Source organism: Fistularia commersonii, chromosome 15 (assembly GCF_037954325.1).
Source record: "Fistularia commersonii isolate RoL2024-O1a breed Wild chromosome 15, RoL_Fcom_v1.0, whole genome shotgun sequence".
NCBI classification, from domain to species: Eukaryota; Metazoa; Chordata; class Actinopteri; order Syngnathiformes; family Fistulariidae; genus Fistularia; species Fistularia commersonii.
In genome coordinates, this window is record NC_141298.1 from 9,987,862 (window position 1) to 10,009,178 (window position 21,317).

Consider the following 21,317-nt stretch of genomic DNA (forward strand, 5'->3'; position numbering starts at 1 on the left):
AACACTGCACGTGGCCTCAGCAGATCCGCGTCAGTGTTGTCAAAAGGAAACGATGTCACAGACATGCCAGCGGCGTTTAGCGTTCTCCACGCTGGTTTCCTGTCACCGCTCGTGCACATCTTCCCCCTCGTGTGCCATTTTTCTGCACAGTCATTCGATGCCTTGAATACAGAAGCAGAAAAACAACTGGAAACAGAAACCGTTTCCGAATTCGACGGCAAAATTACATTCAACTGCACAGAGTTACACTAATATGAACTTCTTATCCGTGAGATAAAGACCGTTTCGAGTTTAGACCAAATAGCAGCTAGTTTTAACATGGACATCATCCCCGCACAGATACTGTATGTCTGTATGTGTGTTTCCTGATGACATTTTGATTTGAAAAGCGCCCTTTTCAGAAAATCCAAGAGTGTCAAATTTGATACAATTACAAGCGATAAATACAAGCGGGTCTTCTCTCACTGCAAGTACAGTGGTTTGTTCCAGAAGTGGAGAAGTATGTTGATCTTTTTTTGTTTTTTTTGTAGCTTAAATAAATTTTCTCCATTTAGAATAACAGAAAACAAATTCATTCATACCAATCCCTCCCTCCTCCCAAAAGAAAAAAACCCTGAAAAAATTATGATTATTAAAAGGATACACAAAATAAGCACAAAGATATAAACTTATGCCATAGGAACACAGCATGAGAGTTGCGTACTGTACCAACTACCCAGGCAAAGTGGCTGAGGGATGCTTGAAGCTGAAATATTGAAATTTTTTCCATATTTGCTCAAATCGTGCTTCTTATCTTAAAAAATATATATACTAAGTGATTGGTATCTTAAGGTGCCACTGTACTTTTGATACATTGTGCATTTTTCCTGAACCGTGCTCGTGTCCATTTAAGATAAGTTAGACTTTATCGATCCCACAGGAAGAAATTCAGTTGTCACAGCAGCAATACAGGGTGGAAAAATACGCCAATTTGCATATAGATACGACATGAACAGAGACCATGTACAATTTATACACTAGAATCCAAAATATAAGAAGAAATGAAATGCAGGAAATGATTGTAGAATAGCAGCGGAACATAATGTGGGTAGTAACTGGGACTGTATTTACTGATTGTAATTTAAAAAGAAGACGTACATCTTTCACTGACCGTTGAGCGGCCCGAAGTTTGTCACTGAAGACGGTCCACTGACCCGCATCCGACTCAAGCAAGATTTGTCAGTTTGTGCTGTGCGAGCAGCATGAGATTGTCCCACGGAGTGTGTGTGTGTGTGTGTTTTTCCAGGCTGTATCACAGTTTCAGGAAATGTAGAGGGGGGGGGGGGGAAAACTAATGTTTGTCCCCGACGGCAGAGTAGTCAGACATATAATCCATTAAAACGCGAGCAACAAATGAGTCGTCACCTCTCTGCCGAGCCACACACTCCGCATACACACAGTCCGGCAAATCAGACCAGTTTAATTATGGTTATTGTCTCGCTTTGTCAATGCCGCCGGTAGAGCTGCGGCTCCCGCGGTCGACCGCCGGTGGTCTGCAATTAGCTTGTCCGTTGTGTGGACTCACACACACACACACACACTCTTGCTATGGCCCTGCTGAAATAAGCTGATTTCTCCTATGCTGGCCCCTCATGTAAGCTGCATTTAGAATAATTAAAGGATGCTAAGCTTTATAATACCTCATTGCTATGATGTCAGGGGTCGATATGAAAACTAAAGCCGGGGTCGGCCGTGCTGCAAATTAAATTGTATACGTCTGCGTCACTCTTGTCGCCCGTCTAGGAAAGCGAGCTGAGCAAGAAGAGAAAAGAATGTGAAAACCTCGAGCATGAGGTAAAGAAGCGCCAGAAGAGATGTCTGGATTTGGTGAGCAGCTCCCTTCTTCATGTCTTTTTTTCTCCCGTCAGCATCCAGAAAGCGCAGAGCGCGCAGATCTTTAACGTCACGTCGGGTTTTGTTGCAGGAGAGCCAGCTTGAGGATGAGCGGGGCAAAAATGAGCAACTAAAGGAGGAGGCAGATCTCCTCAGGAGGAAGGCGCAGCTGCTCGACCAGGTCGGTGTCCGTCACGAGCGGCGGATTGAAACGGGCCCCTCCGACGAGCCGACCGTTATTTTTCTCCCGCAGACTCGGGCTGAGAATGAGGAGCTGAGGGAAGATCTCTCTGAAGTGACCGCTCAACGCAATTCAGTTCTCGAGGAGAACCAGAGACTCCGTGCCAAACTGGAGAACCTAGAGCAGGTCCTAAAGGTACTGCCAGGCTCACACACACACACACACACACACACACACACGTACATTTTCCCGGCTGGTTCTTTGCCAGTCGAGTGTGTGAGTTTGTGTTTCTTTCCCGTGAGCAGCATATGCGAGAGGTCGCCGAGCGAAGGCAGCAGCTGGAATTGGAACATGAGCAGGCACTGGCTATCCTTAAGTTCAAGCAGGATGAAATCAAACGGTTACAGCGGGTAAGAGCTTCCCTCCCGCTCCCGAACCCACGCCTACATCCAGCAGGAGGCGACGTTTAGTCGTCGCGGCCAGCTCGTTCTGATTTTTGTCCGCTTCTCTTTCGAACCGTCAGGCTCAGTTATTCGCCAAGAGGGAGCATGAAGGCGTGGTGCAGATGCTGGAGGTGAGTGTGTGCCGTACCGCCAAAGCAAGGGGGGGTCAAAATGATAAATGAACGGTCAGAGCTGCTCCCTTTTGTGTGAAATAAAAATCCGCATTTAGAAACCCCACCCCCCACCCCCACCGTCACCCCTTTGAAACTTCCCCCTCGTCCGTCTTTCTCTGCGCTGCTGGATTTATAGTTGATAAAGTAGGTTTCAATCTCCCAACACCAAGCCAGAGGAGTATAAATATTTGATATGACCAAAGACGCCTGATGAATGCGCATCCAGCACGAAGGTGTCTTCTTATCTAAACACCTGCTGCACCGTAAAACGTAACTGTTCGAACAGATGGCAGTCTGCTCTCAGCGTGGGTTTTAACACACCTGAAATTTAAAGCGAACCCCCCACGACCCTCCAACCCAGCTGTCTGATTGGCTGCTGGGTCTGAAGGAGTACACACTGGGTCCCGCAGCAGCAGGACCATGATCCCGAATCAGCAGCCGCCGGCTCTTGAGAGTGTGTGTTTGTGTTTTGCATTTGTATTTCTCAGGATCTGTGTCTAAATGCAATGTGTATTTTATTTTAGGAGTTGACTCAGCTTGTGTTGCGGAGGGAGCTGGTAGAGTATAGTTGACCCTGCTTTTTTAAAAAAAAAAAAAAAAAAAAAGAAAAAGAACAACTTCCTTCCTCTTGCTTTTGTTTATCTGGCTTTTCTAGCACTCTCTAAAACTGAAAACCATCACAGGAGAAAGTCTCTTTCCCTCCCAGCGTGTGCGGCCAGCTAAAAGCCCCATTTGGAAAGAATTGAAGGATTCGGCATGTTTTTCCAAAAAAAAAAAAAAAAAAATTGGAATAAAATATAGCTGATGGTTAGCGCGGAGGGCTGAGAGAGACGTTCTAGTGATACTGCCCCCCCCCCCTCGACGGGATGGTTGTATTTTACTCTTCCTCCTGACCTGCCGTGTCTTTTTTAACAGCAGTTGCTCAACGTTTGATAAGCATGTATTTACTTTTGTATTTCTTTCCTCCTCCGTGCTATGTTGTGCTAACCAGAGTACACTGGACTGCATGCAGGTATTTTTAACCTTTAGCCTGCTTGATCTCCCACTCCCCCCCCGACCCCGAACCCCCCACCCGGACGAGATTATTAATCTCACGCCATAAAACCCTCCCTATAGCTTCTGCAAAAGGTAGAGATTTACATCCCTCGGTCTTTGAAGGAAGACTGGCGCGTTTGCAGGCGAATCAAACACTGTTTCAAACCCTCCACGCTGTGTTAGCTTGCAGTATTGTGTTGTTATATATAGTAAAAAAAAAAAATGACATCAGTGTATTAAAAACCCAACAAAAAAGCTGCACTTTTATCGCCGTATCTCAAAATATTCTCATTTTAGGTCATTTAAAAAAAAAACAACAAACTTGCCAGATTTGACATTGTTTGCATTGTCATATGCATCCCCTCGCTGCAAATCCATTTTCCTATGACGGCCGGGATTAAATGTCGGATTAAAGATTGAATGCAGATGTCGTTTGCGGCCAGATAGATTGTGCATTATTGCGCTATTATTTATATCGTAACCACACACACACACACACACAAAAAAAAAAAAAAAGATGTTACACAGTCGTGTCATTGAATTCAGTGGGAGCGACCGACCTGGATTAATGAGCTTAAACATGGCGGTGGCCGCAGAGTCCCGTTCCGTGCTGATTCTCCCGAGCTTATCGATGTGAATGTGAATCAGGTCATTCACGTTCCTCGCGGCCGCACCCAGCACAGTTACGCTGTTTATCCTGCCAGTTTATTTAATCTCATTACTCCGAGGTTTCCTCTGTCGACCTCAGTGCATCCCTGCGTGGTGCCACGCACCAATACCGGATTTATAGGCGTTTTTTTGGGGTTTTTTTTTCGGTAGTTTGCCACCTCAGCAGAGCGTGCGCCGCTAGATAACGGCCGACTGCAGCTTTTGCATAGGTGAGAGTGCACAGGAAATGTTATCGAGACTGGTTTTGTGCAGAGGCTAACAGGAAACACCCGCCGCAACCTGAAGTGAAAAAACCAAGGCGTACAGAAAGCCGGCGTGGCTGAGAACAACTCTCTGGCAAGCAGGGCAGAAGTACAATGTGCTCCCTCTCGTCTACTGCAACTTTTTTTTTTTTTTTTTCATCTTCTCATTCTCGCTCACCTTAAAAGAAAACCACCCGCTTTTATTTCCTTCCCCCACCCGTTCCTCTCGGCCCGCCTCTGTGCTTTTTTGCCGTTTTACAGTTTCGCACTTACCTCATGCTTACAAGCATTCTGACCTATTTAACACCACACGTGCAGGCTAACGTGTCAAACACAAATTTGAAATAACGTGGCTCTATGGGCATGAAGTGCATGACTTTAGCAAATTCTAAGAAAGGTAAGTTTCACCGACAGAATGAGATGCCTTCTGGTGAGTGATGTGGCAGTACAAATAGTAAATAAAAACTCTGTACAGAAATCCACCCTAAAGCACCCTCTCGGAGGAAGTTTGGCCGTTCGCCGATTCAAAAAAGCTCATTTCTCTTCAAGCAAAAGTCACTTTTAATCTCTGAAATTCATCACTTATTTAAAAAACATTCCTACATCAAGGTGTTTGAGGGTTGATTTTTTTTTTCTTTTTTTTTTTTTTGTGATTTCCCTTGCTCATTTTTTTTTTTTTTTGTGGCGAACCTTATGCAGTCGAAGGTGCGAGACCTGGAGGAGAAGTGCCGCAGCCAGAGCGAACAGTTCGGCCTGCTGTCCCAGGAGCTGGAGAAGTTCCGGCTTCAGGCCTCGAAGGTGGACCTGGCGAGCTCCAGCCTCCTCAACAACCCCGGCCTCTCTGTTCTGACCAACGGCGTTGGGCTGAGCTCCGAACGAGGTGAAGCGTCACACTGTGAAAACACACAACAGTCTGATTCTACAGGGGTTCCTGCCTCGGATAGCAACATTTTGCTCCCAAAATGGACATTAATGTCTGACCGGTGCAAAAAAAAACACCGGGCGTAATGTTGCCGTTCTGTGTGTGACATTTTTCCGTCCACCCGGAGTTAATTGCGTGTTGTTTGTTTTTAAGTGTACGTGGAAGAAAAAAGGCTTCGGGGAAACACTGAACACACATTTGTGGTTTCAGAATGTACAAAGGCCAAAGGTTTTTCTCTCTCGGTGAAAACACGGGGTTGAGCTGAAAGCTGGGAGACGGATAAATTCAGAGATTCCAAATTTGCATCACTTCAGCAAGCACAAATAAGTGCAATTCAAAGATAAAGAAAAAAGAAAAATCCCCCCGGACTTATTTCCTGTTCAAGACGAACATTTAGCGAAAAGCCCCCGCAGAACAGCCGAGTCCGGCGAGAACATCTTCATGCATCCAACCTCTGTGTCTTACGCTGTCCATGTGTTCTAGACTGCACTGAAGGCTCATGGGATATGGTGTCTCTGGGCGAAATAGCCTTCTGGAGTCTCGAGGGAGGTGACTCTCTCTCCTGCCCCGAGGGTAATGATCCGCCTGGCACTCCGTCTGTGTCTGTTGCTCATAATATGTGTTGGGCGCCATCATCGGAAAAAAAAAAAAAAAAAAAACGCACGGCATGTTCTTTAACCCCGTCATCTCACCGACGCGTCACGGTTCGACACTGTAACGGAGCGATTGTGGACGTTGTGGCATGGAAGGGGTGTGAGTGGGGGGGTCACCGCTCGTGGGGCCAAGGTGAGAAATGTCTGTGGACGGTGGAGCCAGTTAAGCCCCTTAGCGGTGTTGGTGTGACACACGCCGCCACAAGGTAGCGTGACCCCTGACCTCAGACAGATGGAGGCAGGATTTTTTTTTCTCTCCACTGTTTAATCAGCCAGGTTCAACCTTGAGCCTCCTGCATGTCGACACCGCGCGAAGGCTACGGCTCACAGAGCGGCCTCATCATCATCATCATCATCATCATCATCATCGTCCCTCCCGTCTGTCTTTTCCGCCAGATGTGGCCGCCGCGCTCCGGATGGGCGCCACCCCGCACGCCGCCGGACTGTCCCGGGTGGAGCGCTCGCCTGTCACCAAGCACCGAGAGCTGCCGACCATCAGCGTCAGCAAGTCGGGCTCCTCCTCCGGCAAATCGGAGGCCACGCACCTCACGCCCAAGTCCGACACCCACCTCAGCCCGCACAAGTCCAGCCCGACGCACGAGGTACGGTACCGGAAACACCGACAAACCCCGCGACCGCCTCTTCGTCCTTTCCCTTGCCGTCCCACGCGGTCCTCGCCCAATCACGCGCGTACCCATTTTTCACGATGTTCCGAGACTACCGTTACACATCACCTGATCTTCACATGGAAACTGAAAACACCCGTTTCTTGCGCCCGTGTACCACTTCCTCTCTTTTTTTTAAGCTCACGCCCTTTTTTTTGTTGGCACCGTATTCTGGCCAGATTTTTATCTACATCGTTCTGAAAAGTCAGCAAACAGTTTGGTGTTTGCTTATTTAACAATCTAAATTTCAACGTAACAAGTTCTGCTCTTCCGTCACAGGATTCTGGCTTTGTTATATTTTCATTTTCAAAAAGTTTCCTTTTTTGTTTGCGTACACATCTGTTTTCGTCGTTCTCCGCCAGACTGATTGCACAGTAATAAAAAGGTCATAATGAGCTTTAAATAACTTTCATTTTCATTGATTTATTTTTTATTTACCCTCTCCCCACAGCTGTTTTCATGGCACTAACTGATAGCGGAGTAGTTAAAGGGTCCTTATAAAGAATAGAGATCTGGGGGTGATTTGCTAACGCGGCCTTGAGCGGCGACAAGCCAAGAACTGGCCAGGCCTTATAACCTCTCTCCCCCAAAAAAAAAATTCAAAAAAGGACTGTCTTTTAAGGGTTTTTAAGGGTCGGCACGGTTAATTTCATCAGGATTAACTACGCTGGACACCGGCCTGCAGCTCTCATGCCTCCTTTGTTTCTACATAGACGGGCTGAGCGCTCATCAAGATTACCAAGACAACCGAGCGCGAGCACATTGATTGTGTGGATTTAATGGATTAAAAAGGCCTCCCTCGCTCATCTCACGCAAACACAGACCGTAACCCAACAAGCTGAGTCACACGCGGACCTGGAGAGAAGTTCTCATGGGAAGAGGGTCCGCCTTTTCTCGACAGGGCGGCGGTCTTCCTCCTCCGACCCGTCTCCGCCGCAATTCAATCAAGCTTATATTTAGTGAGATAATCTACTTGCTCACTGTGGATTATGAGGGTTATAGAATAGTAGTTGTAAAAAAAAAAAAAGGTTCCCCCGGTAGCTATAAATATCCATCCTCTTGTGTATTGTGTAAGAACACCGTGAGGAGAAATCTGTCCCAGCACAGGGAGCCACCTCTCAAGACCTGAAACAGTTGCTCACTCAGCTTTATTGTCCATTTCTCCGCATGTACTGGACATACAGAGGAATTTAAAAGATGTTTCTCACAATCCTACATCGACATGACATTAACACAGTGCTTCTCGATTATTTTGCGACAAAAGAAAAAGAAAGAAATATAGATCAACTCGCAGCAAAGAAGAACTTTATTAACATTTATTAACACAACAATGCTTGCTGGTTTTCGGAAGTAGCTTTCACAAAGCGGGATGATTGTTGCCCATATTCAGCATGGTTTTGCTGAAAAAACTTAAGTGTCTTATCAGCGTAATAGGGTTGTAATGTCTCTAGGTGACCCCTTGATTTATGTGGCTTCATGTCATCCACTGCCAACAATTTTAGTCTCTCCTCGTCTCCCATCGTAGTCACGGTAACTACATACGCTTCGTCATATTTCCTCCTCTTAGCTTTCGGGTGACTTTCACCTGTCTCATTATCTCTCGTCGCCTTTCTTATCATCCCCGTTCGATATTTTCCACGCTGTCTCTCGAGGGTTTGTTCACTGCACTTCATATTTCCTGCTCTGTGCCGTGTGTGTGTGTGTGTGTGTGTGTGTGTGTGTGTGTGTGTGTGTGTGTGTGTGTGTGTGCATGCTCAGTGCAAACAAAACCTACACCATAGAGCTAATACTTTACCGTAAGCACGTATGGCATCCCACCGCCCCGCTTTTTGAAAAGCGTTACATTAACAAAATAATAATAACAGAGTGCCAATTAGCAGTAAAGTACACTATAACGTTAAACCGTGAGCATTGTGAAAGTGCACGCAGATACAAACTGGTGTTAAGGTGAAAAAATGACAGATATTTGACAGCATGAGAGTACCGGCAAAGGTTTTTTTTTTGTTATTTTTGTACAGTTTAGTGCACGGGTCAGTCAGTAATACCATAATGGTATATGGTACAATAGCAGCATTATGGTTTTCTGACATTGCAAGGTAGCAGTAGAGTAAAACTTTGGATATTCATTTAAAAAAAAAAAAAAAGACACACTGTTACTGCTCATCCACAGGTGGATACAGCCAGTGAGGTGGAGGAGCTGGACATCGACGCGGCGCCGGCACCTTACACAGCCAGCAGGGGAGCGGCGAAACTTCAAGTTTTTATTGCACGATACAGGTTCGTTCAAAAAAAAAAAAAAGATCGTGTATTATCGTGCATTATTGTCATGAGGAGTAACGTGGGGGAACAAACTTTAAAACAGCTACAACCCTTACGACGGCCCTAATGACAACCCAGAGGTGGAGCTGCCCCTCACTGCTGGAGAATACATCTATGTGTACGGAGACATGGACGACGACGGCTTCTATGAAGGTAATTCTGACTGATCCATCGCTCTGTGTAGTTTAATTCATTCTTTGGCTGAGCTTCTAACTCAATTTGCTCTTATAACAAATGAAATTTCCCCGTCGAAATGCATTGAAGCGCTATTAATCCCTTCCAGCTCCCTGCTTTTGTTACCTGTTTTTGAATAAGATAAATATTCTTGAGTATAGCTAACAATGTTTAGAGACTAACAATAAAAGTCAATAAATAAACTGGTTTTAAGAAGTGTATTTACCTTGGGATTGGCTGAAGATGCCGGCGGAGGAGGTTGAGGAGTTCTCCATTTGGTGCTCTATCCCTTAACTTAGCTTACCTGCTACACACCCGATGCTACAACGTTTTGCTAAATGTAACTCGCAAACTGCTACAATTTATGTATCTGTGAAATCTCGTCAGTCGATGCACTCTCGAGTCACGGTTCATCTGCGTTTATCCCCGTCCTCCGGCCGCTCTCAGGCGAGTTGATGGATGGCCGGAGAGGGCTGGTCCCCTCTAACTTCGTGGAGCGGGTGTCCGACGACGACGTCTTGAGCGCTCACCATCCCGAGACCGCGGACGCGTCCCACAACTCCCTGCTCGACAGCAGCCTGCACAGTGCCAGCCACCAGCATCACCTCCACCCGGGCGCCGGCGCTTCGGAAAGGACGGAGGCCTGCGCCGCCCCCGGCCCTACCTCAGCCCCCTCAGACTCAGTGTCAGCCTTGGCTGTCCCAGCCCCCCTCACCAACGGCCTGGACTTGGATTTGGAGGAGGTGGGAGTGGACACCGTGCCTTACCCACGCAAGCTCACCCTCATCAAGCAGCTCGCCAAGAGCATCATAATCGGCTGGGACCCCCCGTTGGTGCCGGCCGGGTGGGGCAACGTGTGGAGCTACAATGTGTACGTGGACCAGGAGCTACGGCTCAACGTGCCCTTCGGCGCCCAGACCAAAGCGGTGCTGGAGCGGCTGGACATAAACCTCAAGGCCTACCGCGTGTCGGTGCAGAGCCTGACGGAGAAGGGCCTCTCCGACCAGCTGCGATGCAGCATGCTGGTGGGTCGGGACGTGTGCGTGGCGCCCACGCAGCTGCGCGTCGAGAGGATCACCGCCACCTCTGCCAACCTGACCTGGCTGCCCAGCAACAGTAACTATGTGCACATTGTGTCCTTGAACGAGGAGGAGTGTGAGCTGGTGAAGGCTGGCTGCTACTCGCTGTGCCTCAACAACCTCATGCCCAGCCTGCAGTATTCGGTTAAAGTGGAGGCACGGCCGCACCGCACGCCATGGGAGCTGCCCGTGGAGCGGCGTGAACACAGGAGCGCCAACGTCACCTTCGGCACGCTGATGGCAGGTCAGGATTCTCCCTCTCGTCCGGTTACCGAGAACCGCATCGGAAAACTTGTAAAATCCAACCTTCGGGGCATTAAAGAGCTCTTCCGGAGTCCAATTTGAATCGAGATACATCTGTGACGCGTGCGTGAGTTCATCCTGAACAGTTTTGTCACGTTAAAATCCGACAAAAAAAAAATCAAACATTTCGGTCTCAAGGGCTCCAAATAACGAGTCTCCCATATGAACAAACTTTAAGAGATGCCTCTTTTTTGTGATCAGTGTGATTTGTAAAATTTGAGATGTGCTTTTCTAAATTCCCAAATGTCCCTTAAGTTTCATGCCCGCAGTCTGGGAGAACAGGTATATGGTTTAATTTTTGATTGTCCCTTAGGAACATTAGATGTCAGTTTGATTTGTAGAATAGTGTCTGTAACCTGATGATTCTGTCTTATCCCTTGTATTCCATAGTTAAAAAAATGTCACCTTATTTCTATATTTATACATCCATAGGCTTATTTTTCCCCCTCTCGCCCCTGAATGTGGTGTGACTGTGTGCAGGCCCTCCGGATGCTCCTCTGGATGTGCAGCTGGAGCACGGCCCCTCCCCGGGGATCGCCCTCATCAGCTGGCTGCCCGTCACCATCGATGCTGCCGGGACCTCCAACGGTGTCCGTGTCACCGGGTACACAATATATGCCGATAAGAAAAAGGCAAGGGCTCATTTTTAAGTTTGAAAGTTGTTGAGTTTTGTTTTTTGTTTTTTGTTTTTTTTTTTTGGGAGGGGGAGTTGAAGCAGCTTTGTGACGTTGTTCTCGAACCCAAGGTGCTGGAGGTGTCTTCCCCTACGGCCGGCAGCGCCCTGCTGGGCCCCTCCCAGATCCAGTCCCTGCAGGCCGCTCAGGAGCTGACCGTCCGCACCACGTCTGCCCACGGGGAGTCCTGCGACTCCCTGCCGGTGGACGTGCCCTCCAAGCTGGTGGCCATCATGACCGGCCCGCCGGTCGGCGCCCCGGTCGCATCGCCGCCGCCGCCGCCCCGGGCCTCCGCCGGCCTGGTCAACCCGCCCTCACCGTCGTCTTACAAGAACTCCGCTGCCAAAGTCTCCATGCTGCCCGGCACGTTGCCGTCACAGTGTCACGTCGCGGGCCTCATGGTGGAGGCTCCTGCCAACCGTCCTCACGCCCTCCACTCGGACGCTCCGCTCTCCTCCGCCTCGCTCGTGCAGGCCTGGGCCGACCCCTCATCTGCCGCTGCCTTGGTCCAGTGTGAGGCCTCTTTGCCTGCCACCTCCACCATCCCTCTAACTGTAATCCTCCTCGCCTCTGTAACACGCGCAGCTGGTATTCCGGGGTTACCGGACGACGGCTGACCCGATTTTCTCCCGTCTAGGTGAATGTAACGTCTGAGACCTCGGCCGCCCGGTCTCCACCGATCGCAGCGGCCGCGCAGGCGCCCGCGACGCCGCCGGCCGCCGTGACGGAGCAGCGTCGAGACGCCGACAGCCCCGGGACCATACGCCCGTTCCCGTCCATAACGGACTTCATCGAGGACCCCGCTGCCAAACTCGGGACCCCTGAGCGCATCCCCACGCCGCCCAAAGCCCCCGTCGCAGACCTCCCCAACGCTCAGGACGCGCCGCTCCACCGGCCCCCCAGCACTCCGCCGCTGGAGTCGGAGTTCGAGGACGAGCCGGAGAACAAGCGCTTGGTTTCCATCGAGGAGTTCTTGAGACAGGACCAGGACCTGGCGTACGGCAGGAAGCAGCAGGTCGGCGCCTCGGACGCCCCTGGTGTCGCGTAACAAGTATCTGACCCGCAGGCATTTTCAAATTCACTAGCTTTTTTTCTGTTCACAGAGTTATGGCAGAGGGCTGGTGGAGCCGTCCAGTGACTACCACGCCGACAACAGCCGCTCGGACCTGTCCGACATCCTCGAGGAAGAGGAGGAAGACCTTTACTCCGATCACCTCGGGGAAACACACACCAGAGGATACTCCATGGCGGCAAACAGGGTAACTGTCCGCGGGGGTTTTTTCGCAACGGGGAAATCCGAGCGAAACGTTCTCGCGGCGGAGATTATCGTCCTTTATTTCCTCTGGTCGTCCTGGATTGTGATTCTTTTTTTATTTTTTTCTTCCTTTCTTTCCTTCCTTCCACACACGACTGGCTCGGCCCCCGTTCCGCTGTCTGTCTCTGCACTTTTACCCCCCTCCATCCCTCTCCCGACAACGACGCGCCGCCTGCGCCGGCCTATCTTTGCATGCCTCGGGCTTTCAGTTGCGCAACGTGGAGCCCCCGGACAGCGACGAGGAGGTCCTTGAGCGGATCCTCAAGCTGCCCCCTCAAGCGTATCACAGCAATCAGCTGTTCAGCATCCCGGAGGTGACGGAGGAGGAAGACAGCAGCCAGGACGAGCCCCCGCCTCGCCGCGGACAGCCGCGGCCGAGGCCCGACCACCCGCAGTCCAGAGTCAGGGAACGCCACCGCCACGCCCCCCGTCATACCAACCCCCACCCCCACGTGCCCCCCCAGCATCACCACTCCAACAGGGACATCCGATCTCTAACCAAAGAGCCTTTGTCCAGGCACGGATCCTTTCCCGTCAAGCCTAAGACGCAGCACAGGGTGCACTACGCAGACCCCATCGACTCCATCAGTTACCCCGAAGACGACGACGCCGGCCCGTACGAGGGTTCGGCCGGCAGGCGGGTCCCGGCCCGCAAGGACAGGGTACTGCTCCGAGGTTTAGGGGACCGCCTTAGGAGGGAGGCCATGCTGAGGAGTCAGATGGCTGTCGCCTCGGCAGCCGGCCCCGGCTATGGGCCTCCCCCGCCAAGACCCCACCCGGTCAGCAAAACAGTACGTCCTGTCAGGTCGCCTGTCGGCCGCGCGATGGAGATCGACGTGGAGTACGGCACGGACGACAACGAGGAGCCGGCGGAGTACGGCCAGGGTGGGGCGGTGATTGATCAGATGAGCTCCGAGTGGTGGGCGGAGGAGGCTCCGCCGGAGCAGAGCAGGCCCCCCCACCGCCGGGGGCCAAAGGCAGATCCTCTGGTAACCCTCCCCGAAGCTTTGTCCCAGCTACATTTCCCCCAGCGTGACTGCTTTCCCTTTTAGTGGATGTGAATTACCTCCAGCGTTTAGACAGCACCCTCGGCCTTCACGGCTGCAGGCGACGGAGGGATGGTGTGATTTTTGTTTATGGCAAAAAAAAACAAAAAAAAACACAAGATATAATCTTGCCACGGCTATTTATTTGCTGAACAGACATGACAGTCTGACAATGAATGCGTAAACGCATAATCCGAAGGACACATGAGCAGCAACAGATGATTTCTGGCTCGGATGTCTGAAAAGCACCTATTCGCAACATAAATATCAGACTGCAGGTTGAAAAATCAAATTGTTTTTCCGTGTTAGCACTCCCGAGGCCTAGACGTCCAGCCCTCCGTCCCTGCTGTTCGGTCACCGGTCGACAAGTCCACTTTAATCGTCACCCGATCAAATGCCCCCGTAACTCGATTGCTGCGAGTTTATTTACTTTAGATGTTCGTCGGCGGCTCCCTAATCCCATTCCTGTTGCACCCCTGCATAAATGATTCCCGTCGGCAGCGAGGTGTGTCGATTACCCGATCGGCTGCAGGTTTAATCCACTCGGTGCGGACCGAACGGGGTGCTGGTGCGAGGCCCCCTGCAGGCCCTGTCCGCTCCCCGTCTCCCTTCTCCCACGTGCAAACCCACTCTATCCCCGTGCTCACTTCTCCTCGGGCGTGAAATCCTCCGTGGGTGTGCGTGTCGTTTCTTTTGACTCGATTTCGGTCGCGCGCGGTTTTCTCACTGCCTCTTCTCTGTTTCACGCAGGAGTCCGGCCAGATAGCGGAGGCAGGAGCGACGCGGAGCCCCAAGGCCGATCTCACGGCTAAAACGGGGAGCTCGCAGACCAGGCCGCTCAAAGGTCAGCGGCTCGTTTTCTGTTTTTTTTTCTTTTACGTTCCTCTTTATGAACTAAAAATACTCATAGGAAGCGCACCTGTGCTCCGTCAGTTAGGCTCCTCCCTCTCTCCCACATGACGAGAGTCAGATTAAGGGTGGAGGGTGGAGGGGGGTTGGGTAGGAGCTGTTGGAGCCGCAGTAGAGAAGTGGGAGTGCGGCGTGCTAAGCTGAGAACAGGCTTAGCCCAAAGTGGCTTGTCATGACAGGAGGAAGTGACAGACATTAAAAATAGTAACATCGATTAGCCAGCAAAGAAAACACCCCGCGGTCTTTGAATGCATCGGCCCCTGTCTTTCAGCCCCTCCGCCGCCACCTTTTCTGGCGCACGCCACGCCAAAAGTGCGCGGCTCGAGGAAGGGAGCGACCGCTCATGATGTGAAAGTGGTTGTTTTTTTTTTTGTTTGTTTTTTTTTCCCCCCTTTCCCTCTCTCTGCCCGTAACTCCTGACGCAGATGGGCTGATTCTCCCTAATGAGATCGAGCCGCTCGCTACAGCACAGCTTAAGTCGCCGCCACCCTTCAAATTTCTCTCACTTTGTCAAATTGGATGCAGGGGCGAGACCCCTCTCTGGTGCAGCATAGTATCAAAGCGTATCTTAATAAAAAAGACCGTGTTTTTTTTCTTTTTTGTGTTTTCCTTTTATCGTTATGGATGTCTATATCACATATCTTTTTTTTTTAACACCAGGGGTCAAAACGCCGCCTCCCGTCGCTCTGGGTTTGCCGCAGATCATGCACGAGTGTGCGTTTGTCAAATGGCTCACGCGGCTTAGGATCAGTGGTTTAGCTCGATTACCTCGTTTAAGGACACAGCCGTGAGCGGTGCCGCGTCGGGCGGGTCGGTCGGTCGGTCGGTCGGTCGGTCGGGGACGTGGGAGTTTGTTCCCCGCACAGCCGGAGCCAAAATTCAGATGTTAGAGAAGTAACATTAAAAACTGAATTAAACCCTAAAGACTAACAAATACCCTTCGGAGCATCATTTAACGATATCACTGGTATGCCAGATGTGTAGCAGATTACTGCAATGTTCTGCTTGTGTGTGTGTGTGTGTGTGTGTGTGTGTGTGTCTGCAGGTGGTTTTGAGTCGCCAAAGTCGAAAACAGACGCCAACATCCGCATCTTTGTAGCTCTCTTCCCCTACGACCCCGCCAGCATGTCGCCCAATCCCGATGCCGCCGAGGAGGAGCTGCCCTTCAGCGAGGGACAGATCATCAAAGTGTGTCCTCCAGCCCGACACACACACACACACACACACACACACACACACAGCTGGCAACTGTGGCTATAACATTAACAAAACACACCTAAGCCGCCTCCCCTGTTCTCCCTCTGCTGGCAATTTAACACAACAGTGTTATTTAACATTTATTTTATTTTGGCAACAGAGAGCATTTCAGAAATGAATATCGCCACCTGGTACTTGTGGACCCTTTTCAATTTTTCAAAAAAAAAAAAACAAAAAACGCAATAAACCCTACACGGAAAAAAAATACAGAAGTTACTCACCAACAGTAGAAACAGGGCTGTTACCAAAACATAAGCAAACACACACACACACACACACACACAGTGACAGTGGAAATGACTCCAATACAAATAAAGAATGTCAGAGAAATAGTGGATTATCAATAATATCGGCCTGATATGTCATACAAATATGAACTTTGCGGTGAGAAGGCATCCCCCCCCCAAAAGTCTTTAAATTTTCCTTAAACCTGTTTCTTGTTGTGTCAGGTTTACGGAGATAAGGACGCAGACGGCTTCTACCGCGGGGAGTCTGCGGGCCGTCTGGGCTTTGTGCCTTGCAACATGGTGTCTGAGATCCAGGTGGAGGACGAGGAGACGCGGCAGCAGCTGCTGCAGCAGGGCTTCTTGTCCACAGCCGCCTCCATGGAGAAGATAGGTATGTGGTGCTGCTGGCATGTGTGTGTGTGTGTGTGTGTGTGTGTCTGATGTGTTAAAACAAATGAAATATAAATGTTTTGCTCATGATATCACCTGTGTTCATGTGTAAGTGGTAAGTGAAAATAGCAGCATCGGTGTCCAGGCGGGACATGTTTCCTTTTAAATTATAAATTATGTTCTTCAGCTGTGGAGAAGGAGGGTCTCCTGCAAAATCCAGTTACTCAGACATCTAGCTTTTTTGTGAGATTGGCAGTATTTTCTATTTTTTGATAGATAATGATAACATGATATTAATAATAATATAATCGCGTTCTACATTTAATGTATTTATAGACATATCTCACCACAGCAGGTCTGGACACATTTTTTTATGTGTCAAAATCCTCCTTTATTTTTGTCTAATGTATCACAGTTAGCTCAAAGTGGCATATTTTTTTAATCTGAAAAAATGCGAATATTAAGAATAATTACACCACCGTGACACTGTGAACCCGTTCACAGTCCGCTCACTCACTTTGAATAAAAAAATCTTAAACAAGGTTTCCCCAAATTTTCAGTCCTTTTCTAGAAGCCGGTTATTTAAATACTCTTCGCAATAGTGATAAAAAATGGAGACGACTAAACAGCCCGGGTGGTTCAGAGGTTTTATCAGAAATATTCTTCCCCGGGGGGAGTTTGCCGAGCTCCGGGTTCTTGCACGAGGCCCTTCCGTCTGCAGACAGCGGTGATCCGGCCTCCCAAGTCACTATTTTATCTTGAACCGCGTCATGTTCGCCGTGCTGCTATTTTGGGAAAATCATAACCATCGGCATATTTGTCAAGCGCATTCCGCATCTCCATGCAGGCGTCACGGTGACATAAGTCAAAGTGTCTGCCGGCGTCCGCCAGCCGCCGCCGCCACTTTACTTGTGTTTCCTGCTTTCTGCCGGCGGGCTGTTATTTGCGGATGGTTCTAACCTTTTTTTTTTTCACTTCCACTTGTTCTCACTGCTGCCGGCTGCTCACTGGATGTCATTTTTTAAATTGCTCTCCTTTGGCTTTTCATTGTCTTGTCTGTCTGTCTGGTCTGCTTCTCTCCAAACTGCGCCCCCTCTCCTTTTTTTTGTTTATTTTTATTTTTATTGATTTATTTTGGTTTTGCCCCCCCCTCCCCCCCCCCCCCTCTCCAAAACTCCATAAAGGCTCTCGCACACACGCACAGCTCCCCCGTCGCTGCGCCCCGCCGCCGAAACCGAGACGATCCAAGAAAGGTGTGTCTCGCTGCAGACGGCAGCCTCCCACCTCCCCGCCATTGCTCTCCACTCTGGTTTGGCTCCTCTTTCTGTCTCCCCGTCCGAACCGCCCGCTCCCGTCCCGTTCGGGGAACTCCGGCTTTTTCCGCGAGCGCGGGGGGCCGAGATCAGAACCTCCCCGCGTCCCGGTTGGAACGCCGCCGGCGCGAGGACGTTTTTTTTTTTTTCCGGTTTTAAACATTTCTCACGATTATATTTGTCGCGGCGGCTTCAAACTTTTCATGCCGGTCGCTTCCCGCGGCTCCCATTGGATGTTCATACGATCCACCGTCCCGTACTCCTCTGCCGTGTCCATTCCACGGCCCGTCCCTCCGACCTCCGCCTCCGTGAGCCCCCCTGCAGGCCGTCGAACATCCTTTGACCCTGGAGGTCGGACGTCGGTTTTGATTGTCGTCGGATCCTGTGACTGTGTTTATGATTTCTTTATCCCCCTCCCCCCTCCAGTGGAGTCTGCGGCGGTCCTGGAGGAGAGCGCAGGTTTGTAGCTGACGCCAACCACGTTTCTGTTCTCCCCCCCTGCATGACCAGACCGATCTGCGACCGGCTGTCGGAGGCCAGCATGCCTTTTATTCTTTTTTTTTTTTTCTTTCCATCCGTCCCGTTCCTTTTCACCCGTTCGCAAACACGTGAGCGCATTTCAGGTTCATCGGGACCCGCAGGGTACTGTTGTGTCACTGAGGCTGACGGTGGGGAAAATGCACAGTTTGGGGATAAAAGAGGGCGCCCTTTCCAATAAGACAGAGGTCTCATTGACCGAAAATCTTCATCAGGCCTCAGCCAGCAGTCCCCTGTCTCCTAACTCTTATTTCCTTACCGGATAATACCTTCCTTAGACATTTGCAGTCTTTAAACACTCAGCATGAGGCAGAGCAACCATTACCATGGAGACAAAAGCTAGCCGGCAGCTAACCCCTTCTTGTTTTCTACCCGCCTTCCGGCCGCAGCGGTTTGACTCCCCCTCAGCTCCGCATGAGGCCGAGCGAGTCGGACGCCGGACGCCACCGGCTGCATGCTGATGGATCCGACGGGCGCCGGATCCACACTCCCCTCCTCTTATCACCCCACTGTTTGACCCACAGATCCCGGCCAGGCCGCCGCCCCTGCGGGAAAGCCTCCCCCGATGGCGCGCAAGATGGTCGCCATCTTCGATTACGACCCGCGGGAGAGCTCCCCGAACACCGACATAGAGGTCAGACGCCGCCCCGAGCAGGCTCCGCCCCCCCCGGGGCGCTCGGCCTGCTTCCTAACCGGGCCTTTGTTTACTCAGGCCGAGCTGACGTTCAGCGCCGGAGACGTCATCCACGTGCTGGGCGACATGGACGAAGACGGCTTCTTCTACGTGAGTGTACACACACACACACACACACACACACAGCAGTGAGGGGTCACCGACTTTACTCCAGATTCTCGCTGCGGCCCTTTAAAAACGACAACAAAAAAAAGATGTTCCGAGGGTGTGTTTCTGCTCCAGGGAGACCTGAACGGACACCGAGGTTTGGTGCCGTCCAACTTCCTGCAGGCTCTGCCCGAAGAGGCTCCGGCAGAACCTCCCCCCGCTCCGCCGCCCGCCCCGGGGCACAAGAAAGAATCCCAGGTATCCCCCACACGCCCCCCCTTTCCCAGCATGCGCCACCTCCGCCGGGTTACCGACGTCCTGCATCTTCGTCTCTTGGAGTGACGGCTCTTGTTTTGTTCTGCTCTGGTTCTTTAACCGTGCCTCATCGCCTCTCTCCGCCCCGCCGTCTCCCGCATGGCCTTTGTTTGCAGAAGCAGAAACGAAGCGTTCACTTTGAGACCTGATCGTAAGTGGGGGGGTTTTTTCGTTCTCGGTTGGGGGTTCGGCAGCTCCCCCCCCCCCTCTCCTCCTCAGTCCTGTCGACGTCCTCCCACCTCCACCTCCACCTCCACCTCCACCATAGTCTCACTGTGTAGGACCTCCTCTTTAGATGCCGCTTCTGTCCTTGTGATTCCTCCCTACGGCCAAGTAGCTTGTCATGCAGTGAACGCTGAATTAAAGATGAACCAGAAGAACATTTGGAAGCCTTTTTAATTTTCTCCCTGAAGGAAACCGGAACTCCTTGTACGGAGGATCCTGGACCCTCAGCTGTGGAGGAGGCTTCGCCACCGCCGGAAGAATCTCCTCGTCGGGACCCGGGACCGCCGCCGGCCTCGCCCGCCCCGGGCCCTGCGGCGCCGGCGCCGACAGACTGCACCGCGCAGGCCAAGAAGAAGAAAAGCTTTTTCTCCAAAGGCAAGAAACTGTTCAAAAAGCTCGGCTCCGGCAAGAAAGACTGAGGCGGCGGACGTCCCAACTGTCACATCGAAAGCACTTTTTTTTTTCCCCCCGCCGTCCGCCGCGGTCACACGGCTGTCGCGTCCAATAACTGCAGTTTTAGCCGCCAGTAACGAAGCATTTGCCTTAGAGCTCCGCTAGAACCAGCTGTTAAAATCAAGAGTCCGCTTGCAGCCACAGCAAAGCACGTCCACGCGCATGTGGGACCGTGCAGAACCACACACACACACACACACACACACACACTCTCCACAGACAACTCGGCGGGAGGCTTCGAAGCATAGGATGCACGTGACGCAGGCCTCGTCCCCGGTCTGACGCCGCCCGCGAAGCATTAGCTTTAACGCTAACATACTGGTGCCACTTTACTGAAGGGAAGCGAGCGGTTCCGACTCTAATGCACTATCAGTCCCTCACACGTCTCCAAGACTATTTATTCACCGCTTTGTACAGAAGCACCACTATTTGTTTCCATCGCACTTCAAAAGAGCTCAGCGAACGCTTAGCAAATAGCATCTCGGGAAGGAAAAGAGTCTTTTTTTTTTTTTTTTTAAAGCTAGAATCCGACTTGTAACAAGAGGAGAAAAGGAAAATTCCAGGACAGTAAAAGAAGCTGCGTCATCTGGCTTGAGATGCCGCAGCGTGAGCATCCCTCGGGTGCACTTAGGACGCCGTTAGACCCCGAGAGAGGATGATAAAACCGGCAGGAGCTTTTTGTTTTGTTTGGTTTTCTTCATCTCGTTCATTTGCGGTGAATGATTGACGGCCCGAGGCCCGGCCGTCAGTGGCCGGGATGCGAACGATCAGAACGTCAGTCGAAACAGAAACCGGGGGTGGAGTTTTATGTGTGTGAGCGCGCGCGTGTGTGCGTGCGTGTGTGTGTGTGTGTGTGTGTGTGTTTGTGTTGGTTGGTGCACTGGAGGGACTGAAAAAAACGATGCCTTTCTCAGACACAAACGCAGGAACTCCCGATGTTGCAACTGTCACAACTGACCTCACTGCAGCATAGGACGTATATGGTGTCTGTGTCAGTGTGTGTGTGTGTGTGTGTGTGTGTACAAGTGTGTTAGCGAGAGAGCCCTACAGCATTGTGAAACGTTGCGTTCGAGGACCAGAGTAGTGTGTGTCTGGACGCTCGCAGTATTTAACAGGGAGAGCACCTGTGCTGCTCGGACTGACAG

The 21,317-nt window shown here is 50.9% G+C and overlaps 1 protein-coding gene across 15 annotated transcripts in view; it reads left to right on the top strand.

The window, feature by feature from the left end:
* tspoap1 (TSPO associated protein 1) overlaps nucleotides 1-21,106 on the top strand; it is a 54,218-nt gene extending 33,112 nt beyond the window's left edge. For 2 of the 15 annotated variants that reach the window (XM_086160845.1, XM_086160852.1), the window contains exons 7-33: nucleotides 1,783-1,866; nucleotides 1,964-2,053; nucleotides 2,126-2,248; nucleotides 2,359-2,463; nucleotides 2,577-2,627; nucleotides 3,661-3,681; nucleotides 5,315-5,495; nucleotides 6,021-6,110; nucleotides 6,587-6,792; nucleotides 9,026-9,132; nucleotides 9,218-9,327; nucleotides 9,796-10,671; nucleotides 10,986-11,012; nucleotides 11,211-11,362; nucleotides 11,476-11,958; nucleotides 12,042-12,419; nucleotides 12,508-12,663; nucleotides 12,929-13,708; nucleotides 14,516-14,609; nucleotides 15,720-15,862; nucleotides 16,381-16,549; nucleotides 17,733-17,801; nucleotides 18,288-18,320; nucleotides 18,923-19,032; nucleotides 19,111-19,182; nucleotides 19,315-19,437; nucleotides 19,908-21,106. In XM_086160845.1, coding sequence (XP_086016971.1) covers nucleotides 1,783-1,866; nucleotides 1,964-2,053; nucleotides 2,126-2,248; nucleotides 2,359-2,463; nucleotides 2,577-2,627; nucleotides 3,661-3,681; nucleotides 5,315-5,495; nucleotides 6,021-6,110; nucleotides 6,587-6,792; nucleotides 9,026-9,132; nucleotides 9,218-9,327; nucleotides 9,796-10,671; nucleotides 10,986-11,012; nucleotides 11,211-11,362; nucleotides 11,476-11,958; nucleotides 12,042-12,419; nucleotides 12,508-12,663; nucleotides 12,929-13,708; nucleotides 14,516-14,609; nucleotides 15,720-15,862; nucleotides 16,381-16,549; nucleotides 17,733-17,801; nucleotides 18,288-18,320; nucleotides 18,923-19,032; nucleotides 19,111-19,182; nucleotides 19,315-19,437; nucleotides 19,908-20,138 — 5,064 coding nt within the window. In that variant the 3' untranslated portion in view covers nucleotides 20,139-21,106. Of the gene's footprint in view, nucleotides 1-1,782; nucleotides 1,867-1,963; nucleotides 2,054-2,125; nucleotides 2,249-2,358; nucleotides 2,464-2,576; nucleotides 2,628-3,193; nucleotides 3,227-3,660; nucleotides 3,682-5,314; nucleotides 5,496-6,020; nucleotides 6,111-6,586; nucleotides 6,793-9,025; nucleotides 9,133-9,217; nucleotides 9,328-9,795; nucleotides 10,672-10,985; nucleotides 11,013-11,210; nucleotides 11,363-11,475; nucleotides 11,959-12,041; nucleotides 12,420-12,507; nucleotides 12,664-12,928; nucleotides 13,709-14,515; nucleotides 14,610-15,719; nucleotides 15,863-16,380; nucleotides 16,550-17,732; nucleotides 17,802-18,287; nucleotides 18,321-18,922; nucleotides 19,033-19,110; nucleotides 19,183-19,314; nucleotides 19,438-19,610; nucleotides 19,646-19,907 lie in introns of all 15 variants that reach the window. The other 13 variants (XM_086160851.1, XM_086160858.1, XM_086160846.1 and 10 more) reach the window with 13 other exon arrangements.
* Nucleotides 21,107-21,317: the final 211 nt, after the last annotated feature.